Source organism: Lynx canadensis, chromosome F2 (genome assembly GCF_007474595.2).
Source record: "Lynx canadensis isolate LIC74 chromosome F2, mLynCan4.pri.v2, whole genome shotgun sequence".
Lineage (NCBI taxonomy): Eukaryota > Metazoa > Chordata > Mammalia > Carnivora > Felidae > Lynx > Lynx canadensis.
The window spans coordinates 82,073,119-82,091,935 of NC_044320.2; the positions used below are offsets into that span (position 1 = coordinate 82,073,119).

The following is an 18,817-nucleotide window of genomic DNA, read 5'->3' on the forward strand; positions in this document are numbered from 1 at the left end:
GCTTAAGAAAGTATGGAGAGAAGGATCATACCTCGAGATCATAAAAGCCATATGAAGGACCCAGTGCTAATATCATCCTCAATGGGGAAAAACTGAAAGCTTTCCCCCTAAGGTCAGGAACAAGACGGGGATGTCCACTCTTGCCACTGTTATTCAACATAGTATCCAAAGTATTAGCCTCAGACAACACAAAGGAATAAAAGACATCCAAATCAACCAGGAAGAGGTCAAACTTTCACTCTTCACAGATGACATGATACTCTATATGGAAAACCCAAAAGATTCCACCAAAAAAACTACTAGAACCAATTCATGAATTCAGCAATGTCGCAGGATATAAAATCAACGCACAGAAATCGATGGCATTCCTATACATCAAAAATGAAGCAACAGAGGGGCGCCTGGGTGGCTCAGTCGGTTAAGCATCCGACTTTGGCTCAGGTCATGATCTCACAGTTTGTGAGTTCAAGCCCTGCGTCGGGCTCTGTGCTGACAGCTCAGAGCCTGGAGCCTGCTTTGTGGAGTCTGTCTCCTGCTCTCTCTGCCTCTCCCCCGCTCGTACTCTGTCTCTCTCTCTCAAAAATAAATAAAATATTAAAAAAAATTTTTTTTAATTTAAAAAAAAAAAAGAAGCAACAGAAAGGGAAATCAAGGATTCGATCCCATTTACAATTGTACCAAAACCATAAAATACATAGGAATAAATCTAACCAAAGAGGTGAAAAATCTATACACTGAAAACTATAGAAAGCTTATGAAAGAAATTGAAGACACAAAAAAAGGAAAAATATTCCATGCTCCTGGATAGGAAGAACAAATATTAAAATGTCAATACTACCCAAAACAATCTACATATTCAATGCAATATCTATCAAAATAACACCAGCATTCTCCACAGAGCTAGAACAAACAATCCTAAAATTTGTATGGAACCAGAAAAGACCCTGAATAGCCAAAGCAACCTTGAAAAAGAAAACCAAAGCAGGAGGCATCACAATTCTGGACTTCAAGCTGTATTACAAAGCTGTAATTATCAAGACAGTATGGTACTGGCACAAGAACAGATCCATGGAAAAGAATAGAGAACCCAGAAATGGACCCACAAATGTATGGCCAACTAATCTTTGACAAAGCAGGAAAGAATATCCAGTGGAATAAAGACAGTCTCTTCAGCAAGTGGTGCTGGGAAAACTGGTCAGTGACATGCAGAAAAATGAACCTGGACCACTTTCTTACACCATACACAAAAATAAACTCAAAATGGATGAAAGACCTAAATGTAAGATAAGACAGGAAGCCATCAAAATCCTCGAGGAGAAAGCAGGCAAAAACCTCTCTGACCTTGGCTGCAGCAACTTCTTCCTCAACACATCTCCAGAGGCAAGGGAAACAAAAGTAAAAATGAACTATGAGGACCTCATCAAAATAAAAACTTCTGCACAGCAAAGAAAACAATCAGCAAAACTAAAAGGCAACCAATGGAATAGGAGAAGATATATGCAAATGACATATCAGATAAAGAGTAACTTTCCAAAATCTATAAAGAACTTATCAAACTCAACACCCAAAAAACAAATAATCCAGTGAAGAAATGGGTGAAAGACATGAAGAGACACTTCTCCAAAGAAGACATCCAGATGGCCAACCGACACATGAAAAAAATGCTCCACATCATTCATCATCAGAGAAATACAAATCAAAACCACACTGAGATACCACCTCACACCTGTCAGAATGGCTAACATTAACAAGTCAGGCAACAGATGCTGGCGAGGAGGATGCGGAGAAAGAGGATCTCTTGCACTCCTGGTGGGAAATGCAAACTGGTGTGGCCACTCTGGAAAACAGCACGGAGGTTCCTCAAAAAATTAAAAATAGAACTACCTACCCTACGACACAGCAATTGCATTATTAGGTATTTATCCAAGGGATACAGGTATGCTGTTTCAAAGGAACACATGCATCCCAATGTTTACTGTAGCACTATCAACAATAGCCAACGTATGGAAAGAGCCCAAATTCCCATCAATGGATAAATGGCTAAAGAAGAAGTGGTGTATATATATACAATGGCGTATTACTCAGCAGTCAAAAAGAATGAAATCTTGCCATTTGCAACTACCTGGACAGAGGGTATTATGCTAAGCGAAATTTGTCAGTCAGAGAAAGACAAATATCATATGACTTCGCTCATATAAGGACTTTAAGATACAAAACAGATGAACATAAGGGAAGGGAAACAAAAATATTATAAAAACAGGGAGGGGGACAAAACATAAGAGACTCTTAAATATGGAGAACAAACAGAGGGTTACTGGAGGGACTTTGGGAAGCAAGATGGGCTAAATGGGTAAGGGGCATTAAGGAATCTACTCATGAAATCATCGTTGCACTATATGCTAATGTGGATATAAATTTTAAAAAATAATAAATTTAATTTTAAAACATTACTTCACTAGAATATACTTAAGTTTAAATTTATAACAATTTCTCAACATTCAATTAAGAAATGAGAACATATTGGGGCGCCTCGATGGCTCAGTTGATTCAGTGTCTGACTTCGGCTCAGGTCATGATCTTGCAGTCCGTGAGTTCGAGCTCTTGCGTCAGGCTCTATGTTGTCAGTTCAGAGCCTAGAGCCTGCTTCAGATTCTGTGTCTCCCTCTCTCTCTGCCCCTCCCCTTCTCATGCTCTGTGTCTCTGTCTCAAAAAGAAAATAAACATTTAAAAAAAACTTTTTTAATAAATAAACATTAAAAAAAATTCCTTTCAGGGCACCTTGGTGGCTCAGTTGGTAAACATCAGACTTCAGCTCAGGTCATGATCTCATGGTTTGTGAGTTGGAGGCCCGCATCAGCCTGTGTGCTGACAGCTCAGAGCCTGGATCGAGCTTCAGATTCTGTATCTTCCTCTCTGCTCTTCCCCTGCTCGTGTGCTCTTGCTCTCTCTCTCTAATATAAATACACATTATAAAAATTTTTTTTAATTTTTTTTTTAAAGAAATGAGAACACATGTTAACATATTTGTAGAACCTTGTACTTTAAAATCTGGTATATATTCACCTCACTAAATGTTTTATAATAGACTTTAAATATTTTCTTTCATCAAATCTAAGATAGCATAAACTATATGATGAACCATTATTAAGAAACTAAAGGTGAGACTGGATGGCTCAGGTGGTTAAATGTGTGACTCTTGATTTCACAATCGTGATTTCACAGTTGTGAGATCAAGCCTCTCTCTCTCAAAACAAATAAACTTAAAAAAAAAAAAAAACCTCTCTCCCTTTCCCTCTGCTCCTCTCCCACTTGTACTCACCCTCTCTCTCAAAAAATAAATTTTTCTCAAAAGTTTATTTCTTCACTTTCAGAGAAAGGGGGCAGGCAAACAGGAAAGGGACAGAGAGAGAGGGAGAGGAAGATTCCCAAGTAGGCTCCACGCTGTCAGCGCAGAGCCCGACAAGGAGTGTGATCTCACAAACCGTGAGATCATGACCTGAGCCGAATCAAGAGTCTGACGCTTCACTGACTGAACTACCCAGGTGTCCTGATAAATAATTTTTCTTTAATTAAAAAATACTACCATTAAACTATATGACATATATCTATTTCAGACATTAAAATGTGTCTTAGAAGTGATGAAACATGGTAAATAAAAACATCTGAAAAAATTTCAAATCAAATATTATACATCTGAAGCATCTCTACTATACCTTCAAATACAGGTGGAAAAACTTCTGGAATACAGACTCTGTCAGTGAAGAAAACCATGAAAGCAGATACATTCAAGATTCAAATACATTGCAGTAAGTTATTAGAGAAGTCTTTGCTCAGATACACTATAGATAGCTCAGTAAGATAGGTAAACCAAGGGAGAATATATTAGTTACTTAATATTCTCCAGGAAAGCAGCTAACAATGTTTATTCCAGAAGTAGGAAAGGACATTTTCTTTAGAATAAACTAAGAAGTGGAGATCCAACATGCTGGAGAAGCAGGGGGACCCGAAGTGCCCTCGTCCCTCAAACACAGCAGTGTTGAGGCCTGAGGACTTTGAATTCCAAGAGTCCGGGCTTCAGAGTGACAGAGACCTCTCTGGGGGCCCACGGGGACAGACTGGCAGGCCATAGGTAGGCGAGGAGTGCCAACTGCAAGATTAACCAAATCGCACAGGCGCGGAGGGGCGGGATCCCCTTCTGCAGAGAGGCAAAGGAAGAGGAACGGAGGCTGGGGAATCACAGGACTGTATCTGGGGGAGAGAAAAACCACCGACCCGGCGACAAAGACCCAACCCCTGCCTGCGGGGCCTCCTCCGGACTGGGGCCGGCCGCCCTGCCCTGTTCGTGCACCTGGGGAGAAGGGGGGCCAGCCCGGGGCTCGGGAACCAGTTCGGAGGCCCAGTCCGCGGTGGGAGAGAGCGGTCCCCTGCCCTGGAGTGCCGTGGGAAGAAGGGGCTTAGCCGCTCAAAGGCGAGCAGCTCTGCCTGCGACCGCCAGCCAGAAGCCACGTATCAGGCCACGCATCAGGCCAAAAGCCGGGCGCAGGGAGCGGGCTCCTTGGAGACATCAGGATGTGAATCCCAGCCGAGCACCGGGGAGGCACGGGAGTCGTCCGAGCGGGACAAACCGCCGGGACGGCGCCCGCGGCACTGCGACGATGGCCTGAACAGAGTGGTGTGGGACACCCAGTCCGTGGAGGAGAGACTGGGGACTGGGGCGGGGGAGGGGGGAGGAGTCGCCATTTTTCTCCCCCATCACCAAGCTGGGGCCTCAGGGAAGGGACAGCGGGACCCGCCACACCAAACCACGCCCCTCCACACACCCCTCCACGTGTGCTAAGCTAACTGTGGTTCTCCTGGAGCTATATTGACGCTGATGAACCAGACAGCCCCTCCTCCAAACCAGCACTGCCACCGCTTCCAAGGCACCCAGTGGTTTTACATTTATTCATTTAATTATTGGACAATAATATATATATATATACATATATTTCCTTCCTTTTCTCCTTCTTATTTCTTCCCTTCTCTAGTCTGGTTATTCTGGTTGTTGGTTTGTTTGAGCAGACACCTTCAATCTATCGCTTTACGCCTGTTCTACACCTCCTTCTTTATTTCCCCTCTCCCTCCCCCCCCCTTTCTCTCTCTCTGCATTAAGCCGTTTAGTTTCTCTGCCTGGTCAATTTTGTTTTCCCTTCTTTTTCCCTGCCCCTGTCATGTCTCTCTTTGTAAGGGATAAGTCCTCTTCTATCAAGAACAGCCTCACCCTGTTGTTCTGCTATAGCTGGTGTTTTGGGTTTTTTTCTGTTTTGTTTGTTTGTTTTCTTTCCCAGGACTACTTCCACGAACAACTCAAAGCACACCTGGTGGCGGGTCCAAACCATCACTACGAGTAGGGAGATAAAGCAGCCAAAGTCAAAACAACAGAGAGCAAGTAACACACTCTGAAAAACAGCTCCTGAAGGGCCAGGCCCTGGACAGTGTGACGACCCCTCTTTAATATAGTAGTGTTTGCAGGAGCAGGACATGTAACAAGCTTTTAAAACACATAAGGGACAGAAAACTAGCCAAAATGACAAAACGGAAGAATTCTCCTCAAAAGAAATTCCAGGAAGAAATGACAGCTAAAGAATGACCAAAACAGATATAAACAATATAACTGAACAAGAATTTAGAATACTAGTCATAAGATTAATCACTGGGCTTGAAAAAAGCATACAAGACAGCAGAGAATCCACTGCTGCAGAGATCAAGAAACTAAAAAATAGTCATGATGAATTAAAAAATGCTGTAAATGAGGTGCAAAGTAAACTAGAGGCAGTGACAGCGAGGACTGAAAAGGCAGAGGGGAAAATAAGTGATATGGAAGATAAAATTATGGAAAAATATGAAGCTGAGAAAAAGAGATAAAAAACTTCTGGACCACGAAGGGAGAATTAAGAGAACTAAGGGATTCAATGAAACGTAATAATGTCTGTATCATACGAGTTCCAGAAGACGAGAGAGAAAAAGGGGCAAAAGGTGTACTTAAAGAAATGACAGCTGAGAACTTCCCCAATCTGGAGAAGGAAACAGACATTGAAATCCAGGAGGCACAGAGAACTCCCTTCAGGCATAACAGGAATTGATCTTCTGCATGACACATCACAGTGAAACTGGCAAAACACAAACAGAGAATTCTGAAAGCAGCTAGGGACAAATGGGCCTTAACCTACAAGGACAGACACATAAAGGTAGTAGCACACCTATCTACTGAAACTTGGCAGGCCAGAAAGGAGTGGCAGGAAATTTTCAATGTACTAAGTAGGAAAAATATGCAGCCAAGAATCCTTTATCCAGCAAGCCTGTCATTCAGAATAGACAGAGAGATAAAGGTTTTCCCAAACAAAACTGAAGGAGTTCACCACCACTAAACCAGCCCTACAAGAGATCCTAAGGGGGACTCTGTGAGTGGAATGTTGCAAAGACCACAAAGGACCAGGGACCTCACTACAGGGATGAAAGCTACAGATAACACAACGACTCCAAATCCCTATCTTTCAATAATAACACTGAATGTAAATGGACTAAATGCTCCAATCAAAAGACATAAGGTATCAGAATGGATAAAAAAAACAAGACCCATCTATTTGCTGTCTACAAGAGACCCATTTTAGACCTGAAGACACCTTCAGATTGCAAGTGAGGGGATGGAGATCTATCATGCTACTGGAAGTCAAAAGAAAACTGGAGTAGCCATACTTATATCAGACAAACTAGATTTTAAACTAAATGCCATAACAAGAGATGAAGAAGGGCATTAGATAATAATTATGGGGTCTATCTATCAAGAAGAGCTAACAATTTTAAATGTCTATGCAATGAATTCGGAAGCACCCAAATATATAAAACAACTACTCACAAATGTAAGCAATCTTATTGGTAAGAATGTGGTAATTGCAGGGGACTTTAATACTCCACTTACAACAATGGACAGACCATCTAGACAGAAAATTCAAAAAAGAAACAATGGCCCTGAAGGATACACTGGACCAAATAGACTTGACAGATATATTCAGAACTTTTCATCTTAAAGCAGAGTACACATTCTTCTCGAGTGCATGTGGACCATTCTCCAAGATAGATCACATACTGGGTCACAAAACAGCCCTCAATAAATATACAAGAATTGAGATCATACCATGCACACTATCAGATCACAATGCTATGAAACTTGAAATCAACCACAGGAAAAAGTTTGGAAAACCTCCAAATGCATGGAGGTTAAAGAACATCCTACTAAAGAATGAATGGGTCAACCAGGCAATTGAAAAAATTAAAAAATATATGGAAACAAATGAATATGAAAACATGACAGTCCAAAACCTTTGGGATGCAGCAAAGGCAGTCCTAAGGGGAAAATACATTGCAATCCAGGCCTATCTTAAGAAACAAGAAATATCTCAAATACAAAATCACAAAATCTAACAGTACACCTAACAAGAAGCAGAACAACAAAGGAACCCCAAGACCGGAGGAAGACGAGAAATATTAAAGATCAGAGCAGAAATAAACAATATAGAATCCAAAAAAAACAGAACAGATCGATGAAACTTAGAGCTGGTTTTTTGAAAAAAAAAAAAAAAAAAAAAAAAAAAAAAATGATAAGCCCCTAGCCAGACTTCTCAAAAAGAAAAGAGAGAGGATCAGGGTACCTGAGTGGTTCAGTCGGTTAAGCGTCTGAGCCATGACTCTGGCTCAGGTCATGATCTCGCGGTTCATGGGTTTAAGCCCCACATTGGGCTCTGTGCTGACAGCTTGGAGTCTGGAGCCTGTTTGGCATTCTGTGTCTCCTTCTCTCCCTGCCCCTCCCCTGCCTGCACTCCATCTCTCTCTCAAAAATAAACATTAAATGGGGCGCCTGGGTGGCGCAGTCGGTTAAGCGTCCGACTTCAGCCAGGTCACGATCTCGCGGTCCGTGAGTTCGAGCCCAGCGTCGGGCTCTGGGCTGATGGCTCGGAGCCTGGAGCCTGTTTCCGATTCTGTGTCTCCCTCTCTCTCTGCCCCTCCCCCGTTCATGCTCTGTCTCTCTCTGTCCCAAAAATAAATAAACGTTGAAAAAAAAAATTTTTTTTTAAATAAAAAAACAATAAACATTAAAAGAGAGAGAGAGAGGGGCGCCTGGGTGGCGCAGTCGGTTAAGCGTCCGACTTCAGCCAGGTCACGATCTCGCGGTCCGTGAGTTCGAGCCCCGCGTCAGGCTCTGGGCTGATGGCTCAGAGCCTGGAGCCTGTTTCCGATTCTGTGTCTCCCTCTCTCTCTGCCCCTCCCCCGTTCATGCTCTGTCTCTCTCTGTCCCAAAAATAAATAAACGTTGAGAAAAAAAAAAAAAAAATTTAAAAAAAAAAGAGAGAGAGAGAGAGAGAGAGGACCCAAATAGATAAAATCACAAATGAAAATGGACTTATTACAACCAATCCCTCAGAGATACAAACAATTATCAGAGACTACTATGAAAAACTGCATGCCAAACAGGGCAACTTGGAAGAAATGGACAAATTCTTAAGACACCCACACACTACCGAAACTCAAACGGAAAGAAATAGAAAATTTGAACAGACCCATAACTAGTAAAGAAATTTAATCAGTAATCAAAAATCTCCCAACAAATAAGACTCCTGGGCCAGATGGCTTTCCAGGGGAATTCTACCAGATGTTTAAAGCAGAATTAATACCTATCCTTCTCAAGCCGTTCCAAAAAACAGAAACAGAAGGAAAACTTCCAGAATCATTCTATGAAGCCAGCATTACCTTGATTCCCAAACCAGACAGAGACCCCACAAAAAAGGGGAATTACAGGCCAACATCCCAATATACATAATTCAACAGCATATAAAATGAATTATTCACCATGATCAAGTGGGATTCATTCCTGGGCTGCAGGGCTGGTTCAATATTCGCAAATCAATCAATGTGATACATCACATTAATAAAAGAAAGGATAAGAACCACATGATCCTGTCAATAGATGCAGAAAAAGCATTTGAAAAATACAGCATCCTTTCTTAATAAAAACCCTCAAGAAAGCTGGAATAGAAGGAACACACCAAAAATCATAAAAGCCATATACAGAAAGCCCAGAGCTGACGTCATCTTCAATGGGAAAAAACAGAGAGCTTTCCCCCTGAGATCAGGAATACAACAGGGATGTCCACTCTCACCGCTACTGTTTAACATAGTGTCAGAAGTCCTAGCATCAGCAATCAGACAACAAAAGGAAATCAAAGGCACCAAAATTGGCAAAGATGAAGTCAAGCTTTCATTTTTCACAGAAGACATGATACTCTACGTGGAAAACCCAAACAACTCCATCAGAAGGCTGCTAAAACTGATACATGAATTCAGCAAAGTTGCAGCATACAAAGTCAATGTACAGAAATCAGTTGCATTCTTATACACTAATAATGAAGCAACAGAAAGAAAAATCAACAAAGTGATCCCATTTACAATTGCACCAAGAACCATAAAATACCAAGGAATAAACCTAACCAAAGATGTAAAAGATCTATATGCTGAAAACTACAGAAAATGTATGAAGGAAATTGAAGAAGACACAAAAAAATGGAAAAACATTTTATATTCGTGGATTGGAAGAATAAATATCATTAAAATGTCAATACTACCCAAAGCAATCTACACATTCAATGCAATCCCAATCAAAATTGCACCAGCATTCTACTCAGAGCTAGAACAAACAATCCTAAAATTTGCATGGAACCACAAAAGACCCCAAATTAATTATTGGGGTACTATTGAAAAAGAAAAAGTACTATTGGAAAAGAAAACCAAAGAGGGAGGCATCACAATCCCAGAGTTTAGCCTCTACTACGAAGCTACAATCATCAAGACAGTATGGTACTGCCACAAAAACAGACACATAGGCCAATGGAATAGAATAGAGAACCCAGAATTGGATACACAAATGTATGGCCAACTAATCTTTGACAAAGCAGGAAAGGGTAGCCAACGGAAAAAAGACAGTCTCTTTAACAAATGGTACTGAGAGAACTGGCCATCAACCTGCAGAAGAATGAATTTAGACCACTTTCTTACACCATTCACAAAAATAAACTCAAAATGGATGAAAGACCTAAATGTGAGACAGGAAACCATCAAAACCCTAGAGGAGAAAACAGGCAACAACCTCTTTGACCTCAGTTGCAGCAATTTCTTGCTCAACACATCTCCAAAGGTAAGGGAATTAAAAGCAAAAATCAACTATTGGGACCTCATCAAGATAAAAAGCTTCTACACTGCAAAGGAAACAATCACCAAAACTAAAAGGCAACCAACGGAATGGGAGAAGATATTTGCAAATGACATATCAGATAAAGGGTTAGTATCCAAAATCTATAAAGAACTTACCAAACTCTACACCCAAAAAACAAATAATCCAGTGAAGAAATGGGCAGAAGACATGAATAGACACTTTTCTAAAGAAGACATGCAGACGGCCAACAGACACATGAAAAGATGCTCAACGTCACTCATCATGAGGGAAATACAAATCAAAACCACACTGAGATACAACCTCACACCAGTCAGGCTGGCTAAAATGAACTAATCAGGAAACAACAGATGCTGGCAAGGATGTGGAGAAACAGGAACCCTCTTGCACTGTTGGTGGGAATGCAAACTGGTGCGGCCACTCTGGAAAACAGTGTGGTGGTTCCTCAAAAAATTAAAACTAGATCTACCCTATGACCTAGCAATAGCACTGCTAGGAATTTACCCAAGAGATACAGGATGCATAGGGGCACTTGTACCCCAATGTTTATAGCAGCACTTTCAACAATAGCCAAATTAGGAAGGAGCCTTAAAGCTCATCAACTGAACAACAGATAAAGAAGACGTGGTTTATATATACAATTGAATACTACTTGGCAACGAGAAAAATGAAATCATGCCATTTGCAGCAACGTGGATGGAACTAGAAGGTATTATCCTAACTGAAATAAGTCCAGTCAGAGAAAGACAGAGACCATGTTTTCACTCCTATGTGGATCTTGAGAAACTTAAGAGAAGACCATGGGAGAAGGGGGGGAAAAATAAAAGAATCATTAAGGGAATCATTAATCAATAAAAGAATCATTAAGAATCATTTGCCTGCAACACCAAATTTGTGCTCACAAAAAAATCTGTGTAAACGTATAATGAGATTTAGCTATTAATATCAATTTTCTTGAGGCGCCTTGGTGGCTCAGTTGGTTAAGCATATGACTTTGGCCCAGGTCATGATCTTAAAGGTTCAAGAGTTGAAGCCCTGCATTGCCTCTCTGCTGTCAGCACACAGTCTACTTCAGAATCTCTGTCCTCTCTCTCTGTCCCTCCCCCACTCCTCTCATGCTCACACTCTCTCAAAAATAAACATTTAAAAAACACACATATCAGTGTTCTTAAATTTTTTGTTATTCTTTCAACACAATCATTTACATCTTAAAACATGTAGTGTTAAATACTTACAATGTCATTAGACCCTATCAACTGTCTTCTCTTCATCCTAATGGTATTTATTTATGAAATCACATTGTTAGGTTCCCACAAAATGAAAGCAAACAACGTTTATACAGTGCAATACAGAACCAGTTATCAAAGAACCTGAAATCAAGAAACTACCTCTGGACTCTACATCTAGCTAAGTAATCTTGAGAAAGTCATTTCCTATCTAAATTTCCATAGCTCATCTATAAAGTGAAGCCTAGATGATCCATAATGTGCTTTCCATTACAATTATTATTTCAATGTATGTAAAGACCTACACAGGCTTTCTCTCCTGTGTTCCGAAACTTTGCTGAGTTCTAACTTAAACTGAATATAACATTTGCTTTTATACAAATCAGCTACGACTTTGTAAAGAAGAATAAATCACTCCCAAACCCAGTCCTACAACTGTAGGACTGTCTTACCATATTATCTCAAAGATTTATTTATAAAAACATCTTGGGGCGCCTGGGTGGCTCAGTCGGTTAAACGTCCGACTTTGGCTCAGGTTATGATCTCGCTGTTCATGAGTTAGAGCTCCGCAATGGGCTCTGTGCTGACAGCTTGGACCCTGGAGCCTGCTTCGGATTCTGTGTCTCCCTCTCTCTCTGCCCCTCCCCCACTCATGCTCTCCCTCTCTCTCTCTCTCTCTCTCTCTCTCTAATATAAAACATAGAAAAAATTTATTTATATAAAACATTCATTCCTTTTAAAAAAGTCAAATACACTTGAAATAAACTTTTGAACACTGAACTTTATTCCATTTATTCTAGTCTACAAGCCTCACATATCCACTTTGAAGTTTTGTGTCAAACAGCTCCCCAAGTAATCGGTCAAGTGGATGTTTCCACTAAGGATAATCTTTCCTTTTCATAGTTTCCATTTGTATGGCTTTCAGTCAGCATGGTTTAAATACTACCAGTCCCCCAACATCACGGATGAAGCTTCAGTTAGCACAGTCCCCTAACCATGAGTAATCACATTAAGTACAAATTCTGTTGCAAGCTCCCCAGTCCACAAATCACTATGTAAATAATAGGTGAGCATCCTAACCAGTGGCCAATCGCTTCACATCTTTCAAAGTCAGTTGGTGATGGGTCCCTGCACATTTGTGAGTCACATACAGACAGCAAAGCTCATAGTAGTGTGCCAGTTGTAAACCCATGTGGCATTCTATAAAAATAGCCAGAAAAAGAAATTAGCCAACAAAGATCAAAGTGCAGCAAAGAAAAAACTGGTAACACTGATGTGAAATGTGAATCAAATGTAAATGCAGTTATAGAAAAAAACACGCAACTGGAAGTGTTGGGAAGACTCTAGATGAGCAAACACCCAAACTGTGTGAATGGGGGCTTATGGACGTAAATGAGGAAGGCAGTTACAAGAAAAGGATGGCAATGTTCCACAGGAAGTGAAAAACTTCACAATAAAGGAAATCTGAGATTATTTCCAACATCGAAAGCACAAAGGATAAAATACTGGAAGTGATTCAAACTGAGGAGTATGACAATTATCAAAGCACAGAAAAGATGCTTGCTCCACATCGTAAGTGTACGATGAGAAGAAAAAGTCAAGCATTGTTCAAACTACTCTTGACAAATGTTTTACAAATAAAACATTCCAATTCTTAACGTCTCGTTTTTAAATTACAGTACTGAACAAATGATAGTTTCACTATTTTTTTTCATTTTCCTAAATACTTATAACCACAAAGAGTTTTTAATATCTAAGCAAACATTTTCAAAGGTCACGGACTAACAGTTTTTCTTAGTAAGATTGCTTTGAACAGTCTCAGTCTGCATGGTCATTTTTACCATCCTGCAGTATTGTGCAAAGGGATGAATGCACGTACAGCAAAGGCTGTACGATTTAATCATATTGTCAAAAACAAACATGTATCGGGGCGCCTGGGTGGCGCAGTCGGTTAAGCGTCCGACTTCAGCCAGGTCACGATCTCGCGCTCCGTGAGTTCGAGCCCCGCGTCGGGCTCTGGGCTGATGGCTCGGAGCCTGGAGCCTGTTTCCGATGCTGTGTCTCCCTCTCTCTCTGCCCCTCCCCCGTTCATGCTCTGTCTCTCTCTGTCCCAAAAATAAATAAATAAAAAAAAGAAAAAAAAAAAAAAAAAAAACAAACATGTATCAAGAGGATCCAGGCTGCTAACAGACACAGAAAAATCTATCAAGCCAGTTATTAAAGTCTCAAGAGGGAAATGTACTAGACTACTGCAATTTGGCTCTTATATTGTCCAGGTCCCAGGTTCTATGTTATGATTTACACACCATGCACACCTCTTCTGATGCTACTCCCAAGTTCTGCCTGCATATCATCATCTTGAAGATAGGGAAAACAAAATCATGTGGTCCAACCTTTCACAGAAGGGATGGGGAAAGCAAGGTTTAAGAGATTCAGTGGCATGCCTAGCATGCCACACTAATCTGTCAGAGGCAGCAGTGGAATTAAAGCACTGCTAATCCAGTTCTTGTTCCAGTATACACAATGCTGCCCACTTCTGAAGAAGGTAGTAAGTTTTACTTATCGTTTCGTTTTTCAACCTTATGGCTTACACAGACCTACTATCAAAGACAAAAAAATTCCGTTCTTTTCTGAGTCTCTCGTTATTTAAAGATATTTTACAATCATCTGCATTCAGAGATTAGAACCCCACTAGTGTAACTCAAGTGATGAAAAATTTTATTTTTTTTCCTTTTTTATTTTTTATTTATCTTTTTAATATAATTTATTGTCAAGTTAGCTAACATACAGTGTGCTCTTGGTTTCGGGGACAGATTCCCAAGATTCATCACTTACACAACACCCAGTGCTCATCCCAACAAGTACCCTCCTCAATGCTCATCACCCATTTCCCCCTCTCCTACGCCCCCATCAACCCTCAGTTTGTTCTCTGTATTTAAGAGTCTCTTATGGGTTTGTCTCCCTCTCTGTTTGAAACTATTTTTCCCCTTCCCTTCTCCCATTGGTCTTAAGTTTCTCAAGTTCCACATATGAGCGAAAACATATAACATCTTTCTGTGACTTATTTCACTTAACATAATACCCTCCAGTTCCATCCACGTTGTTGCAAATGGCAGGATTTCATTCTTTCTCATTACCAAGTGGTATTCCATTGTATATATAAACCACAACTTCTTTAAGTGATAAGAAATTTTAAATTTTCATTTAACAATGTATCCTGGATGGGATCCTGAGACAGAAAATGAACATCAGGTACTCCCATGTACAATCTTCTCTGTACTATCTTCACAACTTTACTGCAAAATTAAAATTACCCTAAAATTTTAAAATTTTTTAAGAAAGTGTGGCACGCGCTTTTTCATCTAACAGTAACTCTTTTGTTAGTAGTGGGATCTAATTAAATTTTTGAATCAAAGGTACTAAATGTACTAATAAATTTCTATTCCTTAAAGTAGTGGTTCTTAAGCCATGTCCAATGAAATCCTCTTGACCTCCAAAGGTGACTGCCTCTTGGAAACGGGGGAGCTAGCCGGTGGGTCTCCACCACAGCCCAACTTCCATCCACAAGAAACATCTAAGTGTGAAACAAAGATTCTGCTAGAAAGAGAAGTGTGGAAGCCACTCTCAAGCCTAAAAGGGAGTAAGATTCATGATTGAGGAATATTTCAAACTGCACAGTTCCTCATAACAGAAAGAACACAAGACTGAGAACAAAATAAAAACAAAAACGCAAATTTTAACCTTGAATCCATCACTAACCAACTGTATAAAATCTTGTAATATTTTAGCCCTCATTTTTCTCGTCTGCAAAATAAGAAGACCAAGGGCACCTGGGTGGATCAGTCAGTTGAGCGTCCAACTCTTGATTTTGGCTCAGGTTATGATCCCAGGGTCCCAGGATTGAGCCCCCATCGGGCTCTGCACAGAGCATGGAGCCTGCTTAAGATTCTCTCTCTCTTCCAGGGCACCTGGGTGGTTCAGTCGGTTAAGCATCCAACTTCAGCTCAGGCCATGATCTCATGTCAGCTGTGCTGACAGCTCAGAGCCTGGAGCCTCCTTAGGATTCTGTATCTCCCTCTCTCTCTGTCCCTCTCCCACTCATGCTGTCTCTCTCTCTCATAAATAAATAAACTTCTAAAAAAAATATTTTTTAATAAAACTTAAAAAGAAAGAATCTCTCTCTTCCCCTCTGTGCCCTCCCCTCTTAAATAAAAGAGGATCAAATGGTATGGCAAAGTATGTTTCAGCTTAAAAATCTCAGGCTAGCTGGAATTTTTTTCTCCCCAATTTTTCTTCTAGTAAGAGGAAGGATAAAAGTATATGACTTAGATAATGTACATTAAAATATAATGCCTTAATAAGAATCAAAAATATTTGTCAGCTATCTCTTCTTTTTAGCCTAGCAAATAACTATTTTTATCAAGATTATTTTGTCTTAAATAAAAAACATGTATATTATTCTTTAATGATTTTTTTTCAAAGTTTATTTTTTTCTTATAATCTCTATGCCCAAAATTGGGCTCGAACCCACAACCCCTAGATCAAGAATCCCATGCTCCTCAGAATGAGCCAGCCAAGCACCCCAAAACATGTACATTATTACATGACCTAGCTCATCTCATTTTAAATTTTAAGCTATATTTATTTCACAAATATACAGGTACTATTTCCCCACAAAGAATACAAAAGTATAGCTAACAGAAAGTATAATTTAAAAAGTCCAAAGCTGCTTCTGCACTCGTCTTCCTCTCAGTTCAACAATACTGTGAATTATGTAAGGCATACAAAATGAATAAACAGAATACTGAAATTGACCAAGACAAGTTTTTAGCAATAGTTTCAAAATAAATTTCATTGAAAAAACCTCAAATGCCTAAAATACACCCTTATTAGTTATGCTAAGGTATCATATTTCATAAATCTGAAAACAGGATGAAAACATAACAATTGTGATGATGAAATATAAACTAGAAAATACAGGCTTCCAATGTATAAGGAAATGTGCCAACAATCAGCAACATCTTTATAACTTATATTCGACTTCTGTAAAAGATAACTGAAAGTGGATAACGAAAATATCTGCCACCAGTAACAACTAATATTTGTTCTTTTCAAAATATTTCCACACTCTCATATGTATAATGTTGGGGGGGGGGGACATGTTTAAAAAAACAATGCAATCCACAAAATGAAAACTATCAAATTAAAATGTACCATTTTATTACTAAATTTTCAAGAACCCATAGTACCAAGCACAACAAGAGGGATATGGCCCCATTCGCAAGCACGCTGGATTTCCGACAGCAAGTACAATAAAGTTGTAACACTAAAATCTCATTTTTAAAATAATCCTTGTTTTTACTAGTTCGCTAATACCTCAAGTATGCCGAAATACTCCCCAACGCTAAAACTGGTAAAGATCCTATCACCTATGACACCTGTACACATTAACGATTAGACTTAAAAGACATAACTTTCCATTAAAATGTATATTGAATGTATCCCAAGGTATAACCTTACAAATTCCAATAACATATACTGCAACCTTCCACTTTTTAGCACATATACATTTAAAATTTTGTTTTATTATGCAATGATGGCATGAAATATTAAATCACACTGTTCTATAGCCTGGTTTCAATTGTAATTAGGAGAAATGAAAGATCAGACGTTAAGTAGTAAAACTTAACATTTTCATTTTAACATATTGTAAAATGGTCAAGTTTCGAAAATCTCAGTATTAATATTTAACTTCAAAGTCTGTGCTCGTTGGAAACCAAACACTGTACTCAGTACGAGAGAGGAGTTGAACAGTCTAAAAAACAAACCACTTCTTAAACTGGCGTTTTCTTGCTCTATGGTTTTATTTTTCTTGCACTACACTTCTGCCCTTAAATGAATAAAAATAACAACACGTATTCAGCCAGGTAAGAATGATCATCATTTCTCCCTTACTACAAACAGCAACAGTCCTCTTCTTAGTCCTCTCCTCCTCCACCCACATAAAGGCAAGTCCAACAGAACGGGACCCCCCTCGATCCAGGACGCCCCTTACCCGAAACCCTTCCGTGCCCGAGGCTGACACTGCCCACCTTGGGCCTCCTCTCCTCCCTCCCACACTGCCCTCCGCTCAGCGATCTGACCCGCACCCGCTAGCCCCTGCGTGTGCGCCCGCGCCGGAGCCACCCCGCCCCCAGCTCGCGGGCGCGCGGCCGACGCGCAAGCACGACCCGCCACCCCCGACGGCCGCCCCGGGCCCTCGGCGCCGGCGCCCGACCCGCCCGGACCCTCCCAGCTCCCGGGCTTCGCTCCACGGGTAGCACGGTGTCCGAGAAGGCGCACTCTGGATTCTCCCACACGATCAGTGCCCGGCCGCCAGCAGCAGGCGGAGGGGCAGAGCCGGGTTGGAGTGGGAAAGCAGGCAGCCCAGCCCGGGAACCGACCTGTGGAGACCGCCATCTTCTCCTGCAGCCCGACGCAGCCGCCTGCACGCACAGCGACGTAACGCGCCACTTCCGGGAGCGCGCCGCCCCGCCCCCCGCCCCGCGGCTTCCCGGCCTACGTCACCATAGGCTCCGCCCCCGTCGGCAAACGCTCTAGCCACCTAGCCCAAGGGCGTGCAGGGCCTTGCTGTGGTCTGGATGTCTTCCTAAGGTTATACGTGGATTCAAAGCAAAACTTAAAGTTCATTAGGAGACCGAGTTGTGGCGGTCACCATAATGTAGAGCAAAAAGACAACGGGAAATATTTTTTTTTAAGGCATGTTCTGTGAAGGGAGGGGGAAAAAAAAAATTTTTTTTTAAATAATTTATTAAAAGGCGTGTGCAGCGAGGCTTCAGTCCCAAATACGGCAGGCATGTGTCCTAATAGTTCGTAGGTGATGTGCTGTAAGGAAGACCGCGCAGGTTTGCAAAAAATATGTTAGCCAATATATATATAGAGAGAGAGAGAGAGAGAACATAAACAATGTTTTATATTGACTAAATATTGAAACAATATTTATTTTGATATTGAATTAAGTGAAGTATACTATATTAAAAGTCATAACTAGGGGCGCCTGGGTGGCTCAGTTGGTTAAGCCTCCAACTTCGGCTCAGGTCATGGTCTCACGTTTTGTGAGTTCAAGCCCCGCTCCCCCTACCCCTGTCTCTCAAAAATAAGTGTAAAAAAAAAAAAAAAATTAAGTCATAACTAAATAGGGCATTGGCAATTCTCTGTTTAAAAATGATTCAGAGGGGTTGGACAAAAAAATCGAAAGAACCCCTTGGAATTAAATGAATTTATATCATACTTTTGAGATAATGCATGGTAGTGAAACATTAAAATATTT

The 18,817-nt window shown here is 40.7% G+C and overlaps 1 protein-coding gene across 2 annotated transcripts in view; it reads right to left on the reverse strand.

The window, feature by feature from the left end:
- Nucleotides 1-17,998, reverse strand: part of UBE2V2 (ubiquitin conjugating enzyme E2 V2) — a 63,329-nt gene extending 45,331 nt beyond the window's left edge. The window contains exon 1 of one of the 2 annotated variants that reach the window (XM_030303911.2): nt 17,931-17,998. In XM_030303911.2, coding sequence (XP_030159771.1) covers nt 17,931-17,946 — 16 coding nt within the window. In that variant the 5' untranslated portion in view covers nt 17,947-17,998. The remainder of the gene's footprint in view (nt 1-17,930) is intronic. The other variant, XM_030303912.1, reaches the window with a different exon arrangement.
- Nucleotides 17,999-18,817: the final 819 nt, after the last annotated feature.